Source organism: Oncorhynchus nerka, linkage group LG22 (genome assembly GCF_034236695.1).
Source record: "Oncorhynchus nerka isolate Pitt River linkage group LG22, Oner_Uvic_2.0, whole genome shotgun sequence".
Taxonomy (NCBI): Eukaryota; Metazoa; Chordata; class Actinopteri; order Salmoniformes; family Salmonidae; genus Oncorhynchus; species Oncorhynchus nerka.
In genome coordinates, this window is record NC_088417.1 from 86,955,008 (window position 1) to 86,977,345 (window position 22,338).

At 43.5% G+C, this 22,338-nt stretch overlaps 1 protein-coding gene across 1 annotated transcript in view; it reads right to left on the minus strand.

Annotated features, from left to right (window-relative positions):
* Nucleotides 1-874: 874 nt before the first annotated feature.
* The window catches only part of LOC115121427 (A disintegrin and metalloproteinase with thrombospondin motifs 6-like), a 182,464-nt gene continuing 161,000 nt past the window's right edge, over nucleotides 875-22,338 (minus strand). The window contains exons 12-16 of the mRNA XM_065006834.1: nucleotides 20,620-20,749; nucleotides 10,130-10,334; nucleotides 9,774-9,950; nucleotides 5,627-5,783; nucleotides 875-1,336 (exon numbers count right to left, since the gene is read on the minus strand). Of these exons, the coding sequence (XP_064862906.1) occupies nucleotides 1,227-1,336; nucleotides 5,627-5,783; nucleotides 9,774-9,950; nucleotides 10,130-10,334; nucleotides 20,620-20,749 (779 nt within the window). The 3' untranslated portion in view covers nucleotides 875-1,226. The remainder of the gene's footprint in view (nucleotides 1,337-5,626; nucleotides 5,784-9,773; nucleotides 9,951-10,129; nucleotides 10,335-20,619; nucleotides 20,750-22,338) is intronic.

Consider the following 22,338-nt stretch of genomic DNA (forward strand, 5'->3'; position numbering starts at 1 on the left):
GCATGCATGTATGTATGTATGTATGTATGTATGTATATGTATGTATGTATGTATGTATGTATGTATGTATGTATATATGTATGTATGTATGTATGTATGTATGTATGTATGTATGTATGTATGTATGTATGTATGTATGTATGTATGTATGTATGTATGTATGTATGTATGTATGCATGCATGTATGTATGTATGTATGTATGCATGTATGTATGTATGTGTGTATGTGTGTGTGTGTGTGTGTAATATTTGTGATTATTCACAAATCCACAATTTGCATCAACTGGGGGTTGGTGTCCTTTTTAAAGGTTCTGGCACAAAGTGAGTGTTGTTCAAAACGAAGGCACCCCTCTTTTAGAAAAAAGAAACAAGAAAAGAGAAAGGACAATAAACAGAAGAATGATTTGACCGTACCTGACCTCTGATAACATGAAGTAGAAATAACCCCTAATTGTAGCACCTTTTTTCCACTTCCAGCACAGAACATTCTAGAAACATGCGCTCTGCCATCCCACTGGCCTCCACTGACAATATGTGGCATAACCACAGACAGATTTAAATCAATTGCTTGAATGACACTACGGGCGATGACATCTTGAACAGTTCATTCCAGTACTGGTGTGTTTTGTGATGTGTTTGGGTATAATTTATGGAATATTCACTCTGTCTGTCTGTCTGTCTGTCTGTCTGTCTGTCTGTCTGTCTGTCTGTCTGTCTGTCTGTCCATAGTACCATTACTTCCACCCCCCCATCCACTCTTCAGCTACACTCCCTCCTCCTCTCCCCCTCTCCTCCCCTCCAGTGGCTATTCCTTCCATCCCTCCTCCTCTCCCCTCTCCTCTCCTCCCCTCCAGTGGATATTCCTTCCATCCCTCCTTCCCTGTGGTGATTCTGCTCTATGTGTGACGTGTCCAGCACTTTGGATTCAAAAACAACTACAAAAAACAATAACAACAAACAGATGACAATAAAATAATTAAAATAATATTAATATTATTATTATAATAAAAATAACATCAGTAACAACAATCCTCTAAGGTTCCCACTTCACAGAAGTGACAGTAATAAAGATGTGTGTCAGCGTGTCTGCTGAGCAGTGGTTAGGTTTCCACGGTGATGGGGAGGGGGGAGGAGGTGTTTTCACTCTGCCCGTTGCCTGTGTGTCTCTTTCTCCTCCAGCTCCCTCTGTTCCTCTCCTTATTTCTCTCGTTCTCTCTCTGTGTGGGTCAGCGTTCTTGGCACGTCTTGCAGCACATCTGTCTGAAGTACGCACGGCCACAGAACTTGAACTTCAGCACCAGTGGGCAATATGCCACTTTGTTTACGTCTTTGCATTCTGGAGAGAAAAATACAAAAGTTACACAGGAAATAAAGGAAAGAAGAAGAAGTGGAAGTGGGTGTCTATTAACCACCTGGGCTTGTGTTTGTGTTTGTGTGTTTGTGTGTTCCTCTGTTTCTGTGTGTGTTTGTGTGTGTGTGTGTTTGTATGTGTGTGTGTCTGTGTTTGTTTGTGTGTTTGTCTGTGTGTGTGTTTGTGTGTTTGTGTGTCTGTGTTTGTTTCTGTGTCTGTCTGTGTGTGTGTTTGTGTCTGTGTGTGTGTGTGTGTGTGTCTGTGTGTGTGTTTGTGTGTTTGTGTCTGTGTATGTGTGTGTGTGTGTGTGTGTGTGTCTGTGTTTGTTTGTGTGTCTGTCTGTGTGTGTGTTTGTGTGTTTGTGTGTCTGTGTTTGTTTGTGTGTCTGTCTGTGTGTGTGTTTGTGTCTGTGTGTGTGTGTGTGTGTGTGTGTGTGTGTGTGTGTGTGTGTGTCTGTCTGTGTTTGTTTGTGTGTCTGTCTGTGTGTGTGTTTGTGTGTTTGTGTCTGTGTGTGTGTATGCGTGAGTGTGTGTGTGTGCTGATGTGCGTGTCCATGTTGTAATATTGCTGTTCTGTTAAAATGTATTAAACTCTTTCTAGGCCAGTACTTGTCAACCTCCGTCCGGAGCACTGGCACCAGTCCCACAGATAGTTGTCTGACGCCTATTTAGTCAGTTCTCAGCTGTTAGTTTTAATATAAGCAGCCCTCCAGGCACGTCCCTGGAGCAAAAAGGTTGAGCAACTGTGGAAGGAGTTGCACCCCTTCTGAAAAAACCTACACTCGATCCCTCCGATGTCAACAACTACAGACCAGTATCCCTTCTTTCTTTTCTCTCCAAAACTCTTGAACGTGCCGTCCTTGGCCAGCTCTCCCGCTATCTCTCTCAGAATGACCTTCTTGATCCAAATCAGTCAGGTTTCAAGACTAGTCATTCAACTGAGACTGCTCTTCTCTGTATCACGGAGGCACTCCGCACTGCTAAAGCTAACTCTCTCTCCTCTGCTCTCATCCTTCTAGACCTATCGGCTGCCTTCGATACTGTGAACCATCAGATCCTCCTCTCCACCCTCTCCGAGTTGGGCATCTCCGGCGCGGCCCATGCTTGGATTGCGTCCTACCTGACAGGTCGCTCCTACCAGGTGGCGTGGTGAGAATCTGTCTCCTCACCACGCGCTCTCACCACTGGTGTCCCCCAGGGCTCTGTTCTAGGCCCTCTCCTATTCTCGCTATACACCAAGTCACTTGGCTCTGTCATAACCTCACATGGTCTCTCCTATCATTGCTATGCAGACGACACACAATTAATCTTCTCCTTACCCCCCTCTGATGACCAGGTGGCGAATCGCATCTCTGCATGTCTGGCAGACATATCAGTGTGGATGACGGATCACCACCTCAAGCTGAACCTCGGCAAGACGGAGCTGCTCTTCCTCCCGGGGAAGGACTGCCCGTTCCATGATCTCGCCATCACGGTTGACAACTCCATCGTGTCCTCCTCCCAGAGCGCTAAGGACCTTGGCGTGATCCTGGACAACACCCTGTCGTTCTCAACTAACATCAAGGTGGTGGCCCGTTCCTGTAGGTTCATGCTCTACAACATCCGCAGAGTACGACCCTGCCTCACACAGGAAGCGGCGCAGGTCCTAATCTAGGCACTTGTCATCTCCCGTCTGGATTACTGCAACTCGCTGTTGGCTGGGCTCCCTGCCTGTGCCATTAAACCCCTACAACTCATCCAGAACGCCGCAGCCCGTCTGGTGTTCAACCTTCCCAAGTTCTCTCACGTCACCCCGCTCCTCCGCTCTCTCCACTGGCTTCCAGTTGAAGCTCGCATCCGCTACAAGACCATGGTGCTTGCCTACGGAGCTGTGAGGGGAACGGCACCTCAGTACCTCCAGGCTCTGATCAGGCCCTACACCCAAACAAGGGCACTGCGTTCATCCACCTCTGGCCTGCTCGCCTCCCTACCACTGAGGAAGTACAGTTCCCGCTCAGCCCAGTCAAAACTGTTCGCTGCTCTGGCCCCCCAATGGTGGAACAAACTCCCCCACGACGCCAGGACAGCGGAGTCAATCACCACCTTCCGGAGACACCTGAAACCCCACCTCTTTAAGGAATACCTAGGATAGGATAAAGTAATCCTTCTCACCCCCCCTTAAAAGACTTATATGCACTATTGTAAAGTGGCTGTTCCACTGGATGTCATAAGGTGAAAGCACCAATTTGTAAGTCGCTCTGGATAAGAGCGTCTGCTAAATGACTTAAATGTAATGTAAATATACTCCAAGTTCCTGTTGTCTCGGACAACGACCGGCCCATAATACATTTTCTGATAATGGGCCTCTGTACGCCTATGTAGATATTCCATAAAAAATCACCTGTTTCCAGCTACAATTGTCATTTACAACATTAACAATGTCTACACTGTATTTCTGATCAATTTGATGTTATTTTAATGTACCAAACATTTGCTTTTCTCTCAAAAACAAGGACATTTCTAAGTGGCCCCAAACGTTTGAACGGTAATTGTCTTTGGATGACATAGTGTACATAAACAGATAAGTATTGGTGGTATTTACTGTGTTGTCTGTGTTCCACCGGCTGCTCTTTTCTCATGGTAACGGGCCACACATCTTGCAGATGTGATGCACATTGTGGTATTTTGCCTAAAAGATATGGTAGTTTATCAGTGTTGGATTTGTTTTCAAATTCTTTGTGGATCTGTGTAATCTGAGGGAAATATGTGTCTCTAATATGGTCATACATTTGGCAGGAGGTTCGGAAGTGCAGCTCAGTTTCCACCTCATTTTGTGGGCAGTGAGCACATAGCCTGTCATCTCTTGAGAGCCAGGTCTGCCTACGGCGGCCTTTCTCAATAGTAAGGCTATGCTCACGGAGTCTGTACATAGTCAATGATTTGTAAAATGTTGGGTCAGTCACAGTGTACTCGTTACCACTGTTTACTCTCTGTTTATGGCCAGGTAGCATTTCAAGTTGCTCAGTTTTTTGGTTGATTCTTTCCAGTGTGCCAAATAGTTATCTTTTTGTTTTCTCATAATTTGGTTGTGTTGCTGTCCTGGGGCTCTGTGGAGTCTGTTTATGTTGGTGAACAGAGCCCCAGATACTGGTGGAATGTGTGGGCATCACTTCCTTTTAGGTGGTTGTAGAATGTTACAGCTCTTTTCTGGATTTTGATAACTAATTCTGCTCTGCATGCATTGTTTGGGGTTTCGCGTTGTACACAAAGTATATTTTTGCAGTATGCTGCATGCAGTTTCAATTGGGTGTTTGTCCCATTTTGTAAATTACTGGTTAGTGAGTGGACCCGGGACCTCACAACTAAAAAGGGCAATGGGTTTTATAACTGATTAAAGTGTTTTTTTGCCAGATCCTAATTGGGATGTCAAGTTTTATGTTCCTTTTGATGTCATAGAAGGCTGTTCTTGACTTGTCTCTCAGATCGTTACCTGCGGTGTTGATGTTTTGGCCAAGGTAGGTATAATTCTTGGTGTGCTCTAGGGCAACAGTGTCTAGAAAGAATTGTGTATTTGTTGTACTGGCAACTGGACCTTTTTTTAATCTCTCTCTCTCTCTCTGTCTGTCTCTGTCGCTGTCTCTCTCTCTCTTTACACTTTTTATCCCCCCCTCTGCATGCTATACGTTTATGTAAGGAGAACACACCATGCCAAAGGAACGTCTGGAAATATCGGACTTCAAATGAGCGGTGCGCACTTTTCTGTCAATCCCTTTGGCCCTCTCTTCTGAGGACTATCATTTGTGTTTTCTAAGCTCTTACTGTTACCGGTTTTGTGCAAACATTTGATTTATCAATTCAGGTTGGTCTAGTAAAACTAATTTTTTAAGAAAGACATTCATAATCATAAGCAACCCCCACGCTGCTGTCTGTCTGTCTCTCCGTCTGTCTGTACGGGACAATTAGCCGAAGCTCTTCTCATTAGCCGTTAGCGTCTCCACACACCCTGCTCTCCCTACCGGTTCCATTCAGCTCGATCGACGAGTGGACTGGGCCTGTCTCTATGCATCCTAACACACATCTGTCATAGCATGGAGAGGATGGAGGGTCCAGGCTGCTCTGACCTGCAGACAGCTCAACCTCACTGGGAAGATGAATGCGCTCTGTAAGAGCTGTGTCATCCCAACGGCTGAATGGAGCTGAGATGGAACTCCGGTATAGGGATGGCTGGATCGTTGTGAGGCTTCTGTGTGTGTTTGTGTGTGGGTGCCAGTATGCTTGCACACGTTTCTGTACTCACCGTCTCCGTTAGCGATGGGCGTGGCGCCACACTTGCTCTCACACTGCTGCATGTTGGGGGGTCTGAGGGCCTCGGGACAGTCACTGGAGGGCTGGCCTGTGTAGGAGAGACACTGCACTGTCCGCATCTGCTGGCCCAGCCCACACTGCGCTGAACACTGTGGTGAAACACACACACACACTATTAACCACCCTGCACCAGACACTGACCACATAAACACTATTAACCACCCTGCACCAGACACTGAACCACAAAAACACTATTAACCACCCTGCATCAAACACTGAGCCACATAAACACTGAACCACATAAATACTATTAACCACCCTGCACCAAACACTGAACCACATAAACACTATTAACCACCCTGCACCAAACACTGAACCACATAAACACTATTAACCACCCTGCACCAAACACTGAACCACATAAACACTATTAACCACCCTGCACCAAACACTGAACCACATAAACACTATTAACCACCCTGCACCAAACACTGAACCACATAAACACTATTAACCACCCTGCACCAAACACTGAACCACATAAACACTATTAACCACCCTGCATCAGACACTGAACCACATAAATCATATTAACCACCCTGCACCAGACACTGAACCACATAAACACTATTAACCACCCTGCACCAAACACTGAACCACATAAACACTATTAACCACCCTGCACCAAACACTGAACCACATAAACACTATTAACCACCCTGCACCAAACACTGAACCACATAAACACTATTAACCACCCTGCACCAAACACTGAACCACATAAACACTATTAACCACCCTGCACCAAACACTGAACCACATAAACACTATTAACCACCCTGCATCAAACACTGAACCACATAAACACTATTAACCACCCTGCACCAAACACTGAACCACATGAACACTATTAATCACATACTGCATTCAAAAGACACAGACATAGTTATTTCCCCTCAGCACAGCCACATTGTTAAAACTCCTATCCACTACATGTGTTAGAACTTAGAGTAACTGAGTCACTGAGACAGTCAAACAGCACTTCTCCTGGCTGTGTCATTCTGATGACGTCCTGTATGGGCCAAGCCAAGCTTAGCCTGAGTTTGCAGATTCTCACTGCCCCCTGTTTTTCTTTCTCAGCAGACACTCAACAGTTCTGTCTAATCACTAGGGATACTGTAGCTTATCCTATGAGAGAGAGCGAGAGAGAGAGAGAGATGGAGAGAGATGAAAAAGAGAGAGAGAGAGAGAAAGAGAGATCGAGCAAGAGATGGAGATGAGAGAGATAGAGAGAGAGATGAAAGAGAGAGAGATCGAGTGAGAGATGGAGATGAGAGAGAAAGATGGAGATGAGAGAGATGAAAGAGAGAGAGATGGAGATGAGAGAGATAGAGAGAGATGAAAGAGAGAGAGAGAGAGAGAGAGAGATCGAGCGAGAGATGGAGATGAGAGAGATATGAAAGAGAGAGAGAGATGGAGATGAGAGAGAGATGAAAGAGAGAGAGAGAGATGGAGATGAGAGAGATGAAAGAGAGAGAGATAGAGATGAGAGAGATATAACTAGAATTAACATGCATTAATGGGAGAGGGCAGAACTAGTGGGTTCTCCTTCCTCACAGAGAGGCCTTAGTGTGTGTGTGTGTGTGTGTGTGTGTGTGTCTTCTGTTCAGGCCAGTTGAACCTGGTATGACCTGGGAAGAAGGTAATAGTAATTATTTAATGGGCATCAGTGAGACTGCAGTCTGCTGGACTACAGGTGGTAGCTACCAGCTAGAGACACAAGAGAACATGTAGTTCGTTGCATCAGCTAGGTATATGTAGTCAATTACATCAGCTAGGTGTATGTAGTCAATTACATCAGCTAGGAATATGTAGTCAATTACATCAGCTAGGAATATGTAGTCAATTACATCAGCTATGAATATGTAGTCAATTACATCAGCTAGGAATATGTAGTCAATTACATCAGCTAGGTATATGTAGTCAATTACATCAGCTAGGAATATGTAGTCAATTACATCCGCTAGGAATATGTAGTCAATTACATCAGCTAGGAATATGTAGTCAATTACATCAGCTAGGAATATGTAGTCAATTACATCAGCTAGGAATATGTAGTCAATTACATCAGCTAGGAATATGTAGTCAATTACATCAGCTAGGAATATGTAGTCAATTACATCAGCTAGGTATATGTAGTCAATTACATCAGCTAGGAATATGTAGTCAATTACATCAGCTAGGTATATGTAGTCAATTACATCAGCTAGGTATATGTAGTCAATTACATCAGCTAGGAATATGTAGTCAATTACATCAGCTAGGAATATGTAGTCAATTACATCAGCTAGGAATATGTAGTCAATTACATCAGCTAGGTATATGTGGTCAATTACATCAGCTAGGAATATGTAGTCAATTACATCAGCTAGGAATATGTAGTCAATTACATCAGCTAGGAATATGTAGTCAATTACATCAGCTAGGAATATGTAGTCAATTACATCAGCCAAGAATATGTAGTCAATTACATCAGCTAAGAATATGTAGTCAATTACATCAGCTAAGAATATGTAGTCAATTACATCAGCCAGAAACATGTAGTCAATTACATCAGCTTGGAATATGTAGTCAATTACATCAGCTAAGAATATGTAGTCAATTACATCAGCTAAGAATATGCAGTCAATTACATCAGCTAAGAATATGTAGTCAATTACATCAGCTACGAATATGTAGTCAATTACATCAGCTAGGGGTTATCAGTGCAACTCAACAGTTCTCCTGTCTATGTTATTCTCTGTACGTAGTAGTTCTGTCTGTAACATACTAGTCATATTACAGAAAGAGTTTCTCTGGTCACGTTCTCTAGTAGACTTTACGGACACTTCTAGATATACCTGGATGTTATTTAGTGGCCTTGTTGTGGGATTGCAGTGGTGGACTTTGTTGTGGTAGTAAAGTGGGGGTTAGAGGTCAGACTACAGAGGTTAGAGGTCATGGGCTCTGGTTCAAGGTTCTAATGGCAACCATATGTACGCTCACACACAAACAACAACATCCGGTGCCCCAACTTCAATCAGAAGGCCGGGGGCTCTATTCAATCCGTATCGTGGAAGTTCAGCGCCAAAGCCCAATTGTATTTTAAAGGCAATTCTCCCGTGTTGGCGGAGAACCCATTCACGGTAAACACTGCATTTGACGGCTCAATCTGAAATGTATAGCAAACACTTCAGGGATACATATTGAATTGAGCCAATGGCTGATAACCTCTCTGTGGCCCGTCAAAGGACAGGGTCAGTATCAGTGTGGCCTAATACACACCAGAAACACCAGTTTTAAGTCTGTTTGGATTAAGGACTTTCTCACGCACTGGCCAAGGTGATGTCTGTCTGTCTCTCTCTCTCTCCCTCTCTCTCTCTCTCTCACACTCTATATATATCTCCCTCTCCCTCCCTCCAGCCCCTCTTTGCCTCACCTCCTCCTCTACTCCTGTCTCTCACCCGTCTCTTCCTGAGCTGTATAAAGGGCAGATTGAAGTGAAGACAGTGCTTTCCTCCACAGTCTCGCTGGCGGAGGCCAAAAGGTCACTGGTTCAAATCCCACTTAAGACCATGCATTGACGTAGGCCATCTGTCAGGGCCGGCCTGGGCCCATTAAAGACTGTCTAATTTGGAGGGGATGACATGCAGGCTGGGATGTGAGGCTCCACAGAGCCTGATCTGAAGGGAAGGTAAGCCTGGTGGCCCGGTGGGCACAGAAGTCAGACACAAGTTGATGGGATGGCTGAGACCTGACTGGGGCCGCGGTACACAATCACACACACACACACACACACACACACACACACACACACACACACACACACCGGCATGCACTCAAGCACAGGCAGGCAGACTGGTTGGACAGGCACATGTGATCAGCACTAGGGACACCAGTTTATGATCAGAGTGTAAATTCTGTTGACTGTTCACCAAAACAGGATGTGGTGTCTGTTCATCTTACAACAGTTCATTTGAATTTTGCCTTTACAAAAATGTTGTTGTTTTGATATCCCCATGTCAAGACATATCAAAGCAATGAAAAGTGAATGGAAAAGTGAAAGGAAGCAATGATTTCTGAAGGGGGAACAATCGTACCTGTCCCCATTCCCCTAGGATCCATCTAGGTGGTGGACAGTGTCCCAGACTGCAGCGGGTCCTGATGGGGGGCTTGTTGTGGCCGGAACAGTGGGCGGGGGGGAAGGTCTTGGTCAGGTTGCTGCTCTTACACAGAACGATGCGGTGCTTGAACCCAGGGCCACATCTGGGTGTACACTGGGGGACAGAAGGAACAACACACAAGCTCAATAAAACTATTCAACTTATTCTAGGTCTCTATTGAAACCACTGCTGTAACTCAAAGTGATTCCAGCTAAAAAAAGCGGTTAAAATGACAACATTATGTTTTTCCTGCTGGGACGTCAACAATTGAAAAGGGGTAGTCCTTCTCTCACCTCTGACCAATCCAGAGTGATCCACTGAGGGGGGCAGGACTGATTGTTGCAGGCTTCTCGTTCTATTGGTCGGTGCGTCAGACAGTGGCTGTCCTCCAGGGTCTCCTCCTCCGCAGGCCCCATTTTCCTGATACAGAGAACCGTCCGTGTCCGTATCCCGCCATCACACGTCTTCCCACAGGCCGACCAGTCCCCGATAAACCACCTACAACAACACAACCACACAATGGTGGAAAGTACTTAAGTAAAAATAGTTTCAAGTACTACTTAAGTCGTTTTTATGGGTATCTGTACCCTACAACACCTTTTACATCACTACATTCCTAAAGAAAATAATGTACTTTTTACTCCATATATTTTCTCTGACACCCAAAAGTTACATTTTAAATGCTTAGCAGGACATGAAAATGGTCCCATTCATGCACTTATCAAGAGAACATCCCTGGTCATCTCTACTGCCTCTGGTGGACTCACTAAACACAAACAAATTGTTTGTAAATGATTGTTAAAATGTGTAAATGTTTAAGTGTTAAAATGTTTAAGTGTTTAAGTGTTTAAGTGTGCCCATGGCCATCCTTAAATAAAAGATTTGCTTAGTATGAGGAATGTGAAATGATTTATACTTTTACATTTACTTTTGATACTTAAGTATATATATTTTTTTTAAACATTTTATTTCACCTTTATTTAATCAGGTAGGCCAGTTGAGAACAAGTTCTCATTTACAACCTGGCCAAGATAAATCAAAGCAGTGCGACACAAACAACAACACAGAGTTACACATGGAATAAACAAACATACAGTCAATAACACAATAGAAAAGTCTATACACCGTGTGTGCAAATGAAGTAAGATTAGGGAGGTAAGGTAATAAATAGGCCATGGTGGCGAAGTAATTACAACTTAGCAATTTAATCACTGGAATGATAGATGTGCAGAAGATGAATGTGCAATTAGAGATACCGCGGTGCAAAGGAGAAAAATAATTAAAATAACAATATGGTGATGAGGTAGTTGGATGGGCTATTTACAGATGGGCTTTGTACAGATGGGCTATGTACAGGTGCAATGATCTGTAAACTGCTCTGACAGCTGATGCTTAAAGTTAGTGAGGGAGATATGAGTCTCCAGCTTCAGTGATTTTTGCAGTTCGCTGCAGTCATTGGCAGCAGAGAAATGGAAGGAAAGGCGGCCAAAGGAGGAATTGGCTTTGGGGGTGACCAGTGAAATATACCTGCTGGAGCGGGTGCTACGGGTGGGTGCTGCTATGTTGACCAGTGAGTTGAGATAAGGCGAAGCCTTACCTAGCAAAGACTTATAGATGACCTGGAGCCAGTGGGTTTGGCAACAAATATGAAGCGAGGGCCAGCCAACGAGACCATACAGATCGCAGTGGTGGGTAGTATACGGGGCTTTGGTGACAAAACGGATGGCACTGTGATAGACTGCATCCAATTTGCTGAGTAGAGGCTATTTTGTAAATAATATCGCCAAAGTCAAGGGTCGGTAGGATAGTCAGTTTTTCGAGGGTATGTTTGACAGCATGAGTGAAGGATGCTTTGTTGCAAAATAGGAAGCCGATTCTAGATTTGATTTTGGATTGGAGATGCTTAATGTTAGTCTGGAAGGAGAGTTTACAGTCTAACCAGACACCTAGGTATTTGTTGTTGTCCACAAGTCAGAACCGTCCAGAGTAGTGATGCTAGATGGGCGGGCAGGTGTGGGCAGCGATCGGTTGAAGAGCATGCATTAGGTTTTACTTGCATTTAAGAGCAGTTGGAGGCCACGGAAGGAGTGTTGTATGACATTGAAGCTCGTATGGATGTTAGTTAACACAGTGTCCAAAGAAGGGCCAGATGTATACAAAATGGTCTCGTCTGCGTAGAGGTGGATCAGAGAATCACCAGCAGCAAGAGCGACATCATTTATGTATACAGAGAAAAGAGTCGGCCCGAGAACTGAACCCTGTGGCACCCCCATAGAGACTGCCAGAGGTCAGATTGCCTAGCGGAGAAGGTACAGTGGGATTCAAAATGGTCGGTGATCTGTTTCTTAACTTGGCTTGCGAAGACCTTAGATAGACAGGGTAGGATAGATATCGGCCTGTAACAGTTTGGGTCTAGGGTGTCTCCCCCTTTGAAGAGGGGGATGACCGCAGCAGCTTTCCAATCTTCGGGGATCTCAGATGATACGAAAGAGAGGTTGAACAGGCTAGCAATAGGGGTTGCAACATTTGCGGTGGATAATTTTAGAAAGAGAGGGTCCAGATTTTGCAGCTCTTTTAGAACATCAGCAATCTGGATTTGGGTGAAGGAGAAATGGGGGAGGCTTGGGCAAGTTGCTGTGGGGGGTGCAGAGCTGTTGACTGGGGTAGGGGTAGCCAGGTGGAAAACATGGCCAGCCGTAGAAAAATGCTTACTGAAATTCTCAATTATCGTGGATTTATCAGTGGTGACAGTGGATTTATCGGTGGTGATATTTAAAAACAAATACTTTTACTCAAGTAGTATTTTACTGGGTGACTTTCACTTTTACTTGAGTAATTTTCTATTAAGATATCTTTACTTTTACTCAAGTATGACAATTGGGTACTTTTTCCACCACTGCAACCACATTGGAACAACGACTTAACCAGAATGAACTGTCCTTTAACTTAGCTATTGGAACCATATGGATCAGATCATTATTCATACAGCTGACAGTACTAGTACTATACAGTTGATATAAATTGCATATTGTTTCAGGTGTACACTGAGTGCACAAAACATTAGGAGCAACATCCTAATATTGAGTTGCACCCCCTTTTGCCCTCAGGACAGCCTCAATTCGTCGGGGCTTGTCTCTATAAGGTATCTAAAGCGTGGCACAGGGATTCTGGACAATGTTGATTTCAATGCTTCCAACAGTTGTGTCAAGTTGACTGGATGCCCTCTGGGTGGTGGACCTTTCTTGATACACACAGGAAACTGTTGAGCATGAAAAACCCAGAAGTTTTTTCTTGACACACTCAAACCGGTGCACCTGACACCTACTACCATACCCCTTTCAAAGGCACTTAAATATTTTGTCCCTCTGGATGGCACACATACACAATCCATGTCTCAATTGTCTCAAGGCTTAAAAATCCTTCTTTAACCTGTCTCCTTCCCTTCATCTACACTGATTGAAATGGATTTAACATCAATAAGGGATCATAGCTTTCACCTGGATTCACCAGGTCAGTCTATGTCATGGAAAGAGCAGGTGTTCCTAATGTTTTGTACACACAGTGTGTATTCTGTAGTAAATAAGAGTGTTTTCTTGTATATATACCAAGACTAATTCAGAAAACAGCGACAGGGTCGTCTCCAGGGTCGTCTCCAGGGTCGTCTCCAGGGTCGCTCTTAGGCTCTGGAACTCCCTCTCTCTAGCCATCTGTGACCCCCCCCCCCCCCCTATTTATTCACGTTTTTGTTTCATCTGATGTTGTTTTTGAAAAGCTTTGTATAAGTCACATGTAAAATATTATTATTATTATTATTACTATTATTAGTATTATTACTACAATCAACACACATATATAGACTGTGAGCCGTTACAGTCCTGAATCTATTTCACATAATCTACAGGAATGTATCCTAAATGAACAATGTCTCCCAATATCTGGGTTGCCAACAATCATGTTTAAACAGCTCATGTTGAGACAGTACTGTGAACACTATGTTAGCGTTCCTGATTGAAAAATCACAGCATGTGTTTGTTGCAGTTCAGTTTGATACTGCAATGTACAACAAGGAATTGTCTGAGATTCTGAGAAGAGTAGAAAGGAGTCCACTAACTAGCTGAATACACATAGAAAGTGGCCCTTAATGAAGTGAGTTGATAAATTCAAAGATAACTTTCTTGGATATTGGGTGAAGCCAGGAACAGCTTAAGACCAAAACTTCACATCGGTTCATTACAGATGCCCATCTAATGGTAATGACTCACTCATATACACCCCTATATACACACACACCGCTATTCGCAGACGACTTCAGCCCATTGGCCAACAGTATTTAATCCCTTCACCTTATTGGCCAACTATTTTTAATCCATTCAGCCTATTGACCAACATAATTGAATCCCTTCAACCCATTGGCCAACAGTAATTAATCCCTTCAGCCTATTGGCCAACTGTTTTTAATCCATTCAGCCTATTGGCCAAATGTTTTTAATCCATTCAGCCTATTGGCTAACATAATTTAATCCATTCAGCCCATTGGCCAACAGAATTTAATCCCTCTTTTTCCAATGGAACATATGAGACATGATTGAACTCTGTCTGACCGTTCCCCCAGCCCTCGTAAAAGAAGCTAAGCACATTTGGCCACAACACACACACACCTACACACACTAAGGCTTCTCTGTGAGGAAGGAGAACCCACCAGTTCTGCCCTCTCCCATAGCAACAATTCACCTGGTCATAATAATTACAGAAAGAAGAGTTACCATGCCAACTTAATTCCACAGAATGCTTTCTCAACCAATGGCCTGATAAACGTCTGTGCATGTAGAATGTTCATTCTACTTCTATGCATGTACTTGTATTTGTGAGAGGTATTGCCATGTTGAATGCACCAAGCTGTCTGTCTAAACTACTGGCACACAGCTCGGACACCCATGCATACCTCACAAGACATGCCACAAGAGGTCTCTTCACAGTCCCCAAATCCAGAACAGACCACGCACACATCTCTCTCTCTCTCTCTCTCTCTCTCTCTCTCTCTCTCTCATCCCTAGTATGCCTAGTGATTAGTCAGAACTGTTGAGTGTCTGCTGGGAAAGTAAAACAGGGGGCAGTGAGAATCTGCAAACTCAGGCTAAGATTGGCTTGGCCCATACAGGACGTCATCAGAATGACACAGCCAGGAGAAGTGCTGTTTGACTGTCTCAGTGACTCAGTTACTCTAAGTTCTAACACATGTAGTGGGTAGGAGTTTTAACAATGTGGCTGTGCTGAGGGGAAATAACTATGTCTGTGTCTTTTGAATGCAGTATGTGATTAATAGTGTTTATGTGGTTCAGTGTTTGGTGCAGGGTGGTTAATATGATTTATGTGGTTCAGTGTCTGATGCAGGGTGGTTAATAGTTTTTATGTGGTTCAGTGTTTGGTGCAGGGTGGTTAATAGTGTTTATGTGGTTCAGTGTCTGGTGCAGGGTGGTTAATATGGTTTATGTGGTTCAGTGTCTGATGCAGGGTGGTTAATAGTTTTTATGTGGTTCAGTGTTTGATGCAGGGTGGTTAATAGTGTTTATGTGGTTTAGTGTTTGATGCAGGGTGGTTAATAGTGTTTATGTGGTTCAGTGGTTGGTGCAGGGTGGTTAATATGGTTTATGTGGTTCAGTGTCTGATGCAGGGTGGTTAATAGTTTTTATGTGGTTCAGTGTTTGATGCAGGGTGGTTAATAGTGTTTATGTGGTTTAGTGTTTGATGCAGGGTGGTTAATAGTGTTTATGTGGTTCAGTGGTTGGTGCAGGGTGGTTAATGGTGTTTATGTGGTTCAGTGGTTGGTGCAGGGTGGTTAATGGTGTTTATGTGGTTCAGTGTCTGGTGCAGGGTGGTTAATAGTGTTTATGTGGTTCAGTGTTTTGTGCAGGGTGATTAATAATGTTTTTGTGGTTCAGTGTCTGGTGCAGGTTGGTTAATAGTGTTTTTGTGGTTCAGTGTTTGGTGCAGGGTGGTTAATAGTGTTTATGTGGTCAGTGTCTGGTGCAGGGTGGTTAATAGTGTTTTTGTGGTTCAGTGTCTGGTGCAGGGTGGTTAATAGTGTTTTTGTGGTTCAGTGTCTGGTGCAGGGTGGTTAATAGTGTTTTTGTGGTTCAGTGTCTGGTGCAGGGTGGTTAATAGTGTTTATGTGGTCAGTGTCTGGTGCAGGGTGGTTAATAGTGTTTTTGTGGTTCAGTGTCTGGTGCAGGGTGGTTAATAGTGTTTTTGTGGTTCAGTGTCTGGTGCAGGGTGGTTAATAGTGTTTATGTGGTCAGTGTCTGGTGCAGGGTGGTTAATAGTGTTTATGTGGTCAGTGTCTGGTGCAGGGTGGTTAATAGTGTGTGTGTGTGTGTTTCAACACAGTGTTCAGCGCAGTGTGGGCTGGGCCAGCAGAAGCGGACAGTGCAGTGTCTCTCCTACACAGGCCAGCCTTCCAGTGACTGTCCCGAGGCCTTCAAACCCCCCAACATGCAGCAGTGTGAGAGCAAGTGTGGCGCCACGCCCATCGCCAACATTTACACTTTTTGACATAAAACAAGCTCTGAAAATAGTAAACAAATAAAGTTCTAAATCATTGACGTTATATTTGAGCATTTTCTTCAAAAAATGTTTCACAGCTTCCGGGCTCCTTGAAGGCAAATTAACATTTACATTTACATTTAAGTCATTTAGCAGACGCTCTTATCCAGAGCGAAGACATAATCGTTTTCATGAAAGATTTTACTTATCCAGAGCCTTAACTTCTGGCAGAGCTAAATGCTTGTTCAGTCGGTCTTCTCAGGGAGAGCCCCAGGCATGAGCGACATAAGTCACTTCAAGACCCCCGGCCACTAGGGGGCCCCGGAACAAATTAGTATTTGTTCTTTTTATTTTATTAGGAACTCAGTCGGGGTCTGAACTTACTGTTAGAATACACAAGGTGCAGTTTGAAATGTTATTGTGCATCAGAAATGTTTATCTTGTCATGTCAGTCCCTGACAGTCACTCAATTAGCCCATGTCAGAAAAACGTTTTTTTGATTGGTAAATTAGTGTAGCCGTCTATGTAAACTTGGTAATCATGGCTGAATTACCGACCGGGCACGAAGGGCATGTGCCCAGGGCCCTGAGTTTCAGAGAGCCCCCATTGATTATGTCAGTCACTCTCACTCAGATATCATATTAACATGGCATAAGTCATGGCAGAATGTGTAGAATTGCAGGAAATTAGTAATAAAATGGCTAAATCTTGTTTCCACCTCATGTCAAAATGTGTAGAATTGAAGAAACTCGCTTTAAAATTGCAACATTAAATATTTCTTAGGACCCCCAAAAGGCTGAATCTCCTGAACCCACTCCACTCAATACCTACTGTTAGTTGGTCTCTGGTTGTCAGTCATTAAAAGTTTGTATGTAATACATGTTCTGGACCTGAGGTCCAACAGTATTAGTATTTTCTCTGAGCCAAGTTAGCATACAGTACATCCATCCAGCATAGTTTAGCACGATTATCTTTCTGTTCCAAGATGAACATGAGGTTCACAGTGTCTGAGGGTCTTACATGCTGTAAGTGATCCCTGTATTGTATTGTACTGTACTGTATGTGATGTTGGTTGAGCGTGACAGGCATCTACTGAGCTTGACCACTGTATAGTAGTACTGTGCTGTATAGTACTGTGTTGAGCCGTATGTTCTGTATAGTACGGTGTTGAGCTGTATGTTCTGTATAGTACTGTGTTGAGACGTATTGTCCTGTATAGTACTGTGTTGAGCCGTATTGTCCTGTATAGTACTGTGTTGAGCCGTATTGTCCTGTATAGTACTGTGTTGAGCCGTTTTGTCCTGTATAGTATTGTGCTGAGCCGTACTGTCCTGTATAGTACTGTGTTGAGCCGTATTGTCCTGTATAGTACTGTGTTGAGCCGTTTTGTCCTGTATAGTACTGTGTTGAGCCGTATTGTCCTGTATAGTACTGTGTTGAGCCGTATTGTCCTGTATAGTACTGTGTTGAGCCGTATTGTCCTGTATAGTACTGTGTTGAGCCGTATTGTCCTGTATAGTACTGTGTTGAGCCGTATGTCCTGTATAGTACTGTATTGAGCCGTATTGTCCTGTATAGTACTGTGTTGAGCCGTATTGTCCTGTATAGTACTGTGTTGAGCCGTATTGTCCTGTATAGTACTGTATTGAGCCGTATTGTCCTGTATAGTACTGTGTTGAGCCGTATTGTCCTGTATAGTACTGTGTTGAGCCGTATTGTCCTGTATAGTACTGTGTTGAGACGTATTGTCCTGTATAGTACTGTGTTGAGCCGTATTGTCCTGTATAGTACTGTGTTGAGACGTATTGTCCTGTATAGTACTGTGTTGAGACGTATTGTCCTGTATAGTACTGTGTTGAGACGTATTGTCCTGTATAGTACTGTGTTGAGCCGTATTGTCCTGTATAGTACTGTGTTGAGACGTTTTGTCCTGTATAGTATTGTGCTGAGCCGTACTGTCCTGTATAGTACTGTGTTAAGCCGTATTGTCCTGTATAGTACTGTGTTGAGCCGTATGTCCTGTATAATACTGTGTTGAGCCGTATTGTCCTGTATAGTACTGTGTTGAGACGTATTGTCCTGTATAGTATTGTGCTGAGCCGTACTGTGCTGTATAGTACTGTGTTGAGCCGTATTGTCCTGTATAGTACTGTGTTGAGCCGTACTGTCCTGTATAGTACTGTGTTGAGCAGTATTGTCCTGTATAGTACTGTGTTGAGCCGTACTGTCCTGTATAGTACTGTGCTGTATAGTACTGTATTGAGCCGTATTGTCCTGTATAGTACTGTATTGAGCCGTATTGTCCTGTATAGTACTGTGCTGTATAGTACTGTATTGAGCCGTATTGTCCTGTATAGTACTGTGCTGTATAGTACTGTATTGAGCCGTATTGTCCTGTATAGTACTGTGTTGAGCCGTACTGTCCTGTATAGTACAACACTGCTCAAAACTGTTCGCTGCTCTGGCCCCCCAATGGTGGAACAAACTCCCTCACGACGCCAGGACAGCGGAGTCAATCACCACCTTCCGGAGACACCTGAAACCCCACCTCTTTCAGGAATACCTAGGATAGGATAAAGTAATCCTTCTCACCCCCCCCTTACTAGATTTAGATGCACTATTGTAAAGTGGCTGTTCCACTGGATGTCTTAAGGTGAACGCACCAATTTGTAAGTCGCTCTGGATAAGAGCGTCTGCTAAATGACTTAAATGTTAAATGATGTAATGTACTGTGTTGAGCCGTATTGTCCTGTATAGTACTGTGTTGAGCCGTACTGTCCTGTATATTACTGTGTTGAGCCGTATTGTCCTGTATAGTACTGTCCTGTATAGTACTGTGTTGAGCCGTACTGTGCTGTATAGTACTGTATTGAGCCGTACTGTGCTGTATAGTACTGTATTGAGCAGTACTGTGCTGTATAGTACTGTATTGAGCAGTACTGTGCTGTATAGTACTGTGTTGAGCAGTACTGTGCTGTATAGTACTGTGTTGAGCAGTACTGTGCTGTATAGTACTGTGTTGAGCCGTGTTGTCCTGTATAGTACTGTATTGAGCAGTACTATGCTGTATAGTACTGTGTTGAGCCGTATTGTCCTGTGTAGTACTGTGTTGAGCCGTATTGTCCTGTATAGTACTGTGTTGAGCCGTATGTCCTGTATAGTACTGTATTGAGCCGTATTGTCCTGTATAGTACTGTGTTGAGCCGTATGTCCTGTATAGTACTGTATTGAGCCGTATTGTCCTGTGTAGTACTGTGTTGAGCCGTATTGTCCTGTATAGTACTGTGTTGAGCCGTATGTCCTGTATAGTACTGTATTGAGCCGTATTGTCCTGTATAGTACTGTGTTGAGCCGTATGTCCTGTATAGTAGTGTATTGAGCCGTATTGTCCTGTGTAGTACTGTGTTGAGCCGTATTGTCCTGTATAGTACTGTGTTGTGCCGTATTGTCCTGTATAGTACAGGATTGAGCAGTGTTGTCCCATATTGCACAGTATTGAGACGTTTTGTCCTGTATATCACTGTGTTGAGCCGTATTGTCCTGTATAGTACTGTGTTGAGCTGTATTGTCCTGTATAGTACTGTATTGAGCAGTACTGTGCTGTATAGTACTGTATTGAGCAGTACTATGCTGTATAGTACTGTATTGAGCAGTACTGTGCTGTATAGTACTGTATTGAGCAGTACTGTGCTGTATAGTACTGTATTGAGCAGTACTGTGCTGTATAGTACTGTGTTGAGCAGTACTGTGCTGTATAGTACTGTGTTGAGCAGTACTGTGCTGTATAGTACTGTGTTGAGCCGTGTTGTCCTGTATAGTACTGTATTGAGCAGTACTATGCTGTATAGTACTGTGTTGAGCAATACTGTGCTGTATAGTAATGTGCAGTATAGTACTGTGATGAGCAGTACTGTGCTGTATAGTACTGTATTGAGCAGTACTGTGCTGTATAGTACTGTATTGAGCAGTACTGTGCTGTATAGTACTGTGTTGAGCAGTACTGTGCTGTATAGTACTGTGTTGAGCCGTGTTGTCCTGTATAGTACTGTGTTGAGCAGTACTGTGCTGTATAGTAATGTGCAGTATAGTACTGTGATGAGCAGTACTGTGCTGTATAGTACTGTATTGAGCAGTACTGTGCTGTATAGTACTGTGTTGAGCAGTACTGTGCTGTATAGTACTGTATTGAGCAGTACTGTGCTGTATAGTACTGTATGTGATGTGAAGGTCTTACTGTACGTACTCTGGGGGGCAGAGTTCAGTGTTGCAGGATCTCTGGTTCCCTGGAGGTTTGCTTTCTGCTTCACAGTAGCTGTTCTGCACCACAGAGTTATCATCCAGACGCTTACACACCACTCCCTGCTTCTGGGAACCTAGCAGGCAAGGGAGTACAAACACAACACCCAGTTAATATCCACCCTCTTACTGTGTGATGCACTGCTTCCTGAGAACCCTGACAGAGAAGTAGTCTGGGACATACCCGACCTTGGAGCAACGTAAACTTATAGGCAAATGCATTCAAAGATGGCAGAAGTAAACCGCTTGGCTCAAGAGTCTAACAGAGAACAGGAGTAAAAAATCCACACAACAGCCATGTCCCTTATTAACTACTGATTCCTGAAAATGTAAGAAAGTACAGTACCGAAATCACTGTGTTATTCTCCTGCACATGACCCAGAGTGCAGTGTGTCCTGTGTGTCTGTGTCTGTGTTTGGGTGGAGAAGTAAGGTATGGTTTCAGTCTGTAGTAGAAGCAGATGTGTAAATGCCTGGTGCCTTGCAGGATACCTTGTCAAATCACTTTTATAGAGCTGCAGCCCTTTACTCTGGCTGCTGGGGTCTGATGGCTACCATATCGCTGTCACACAACTCTGTGTGTGTGTGTGTGTGTGTGTGTGTGTGTGTGTGTGTGTGTGTGTGTGTGAGCGTGTGCGTGTGTGCGTGCATGTGGGTGTGTGTGTGTGGCCTCTCTATGGAGTCTAAATGGGACATACCCTACACCATACTGGTCTGACCGTTGTAACGAGATGTGCTTGTGTGTGTATGGTGACAGAGAGAGAGTGTGTGTCTGCCTGCTTGCCTGCGTGTCTGTCTGTGAGCATGTGTACATGTGGGACATAGTGCATACATGGTGGGACAAACACCAATAGTACAGCTGACATATGGATTGGTGGTAGAGAATCATGCTTGGAGAGGGTAGGGAAACTGAAGTGGCCAGGATGGATGTCAGAAGAGCTTATATTAGCACAGCAATGCATTCAATGAAACTTTCTGATTAAGGGTGTCAGCTAAATTCACCGGCTATATGAATCAAGGCCCACATCCAAAGTGTAAGGATCTGTTGTGTTGAGTTTGATACGGTATAAAACGTTGCTTTGTAGAAGTCCTGAACCCCAGAATGTCGTCTACATTACAATACAAAGGTATACACATCTACATGACAATACAAAGGTATACACATCTACATTACAATACAAAGGTATACACATCTACATGACAATACAAATGTATACACATCTACATGACAATACAACGGTATACACATCTACATTACAATACAAAGGTATACACATCTACATGACAATACAAAGGTATACACATCTACATTACAATACAAAGGTATACACATCTACATGACAATACAAAGGTATACACATCTACATGACAATACAAAGGTATACACATCTACATGACAATACAAAGGTATACACATCTACATTACAATACAAAGGTATACACATCTACATGACAATACAAAGGTATACACATCTACATGACAATACAAAGGTATACACATCTACATGACAATACAAAGGTATACACATCTACATTACAATACAAAGGTATACACATCTACATGACAATACAAATGTATACACATCTACATGACAATACAAAGGTATACACATCTACATTACAATACAAAGGTATACACATCTACATTACAATACAAAGGTATACAC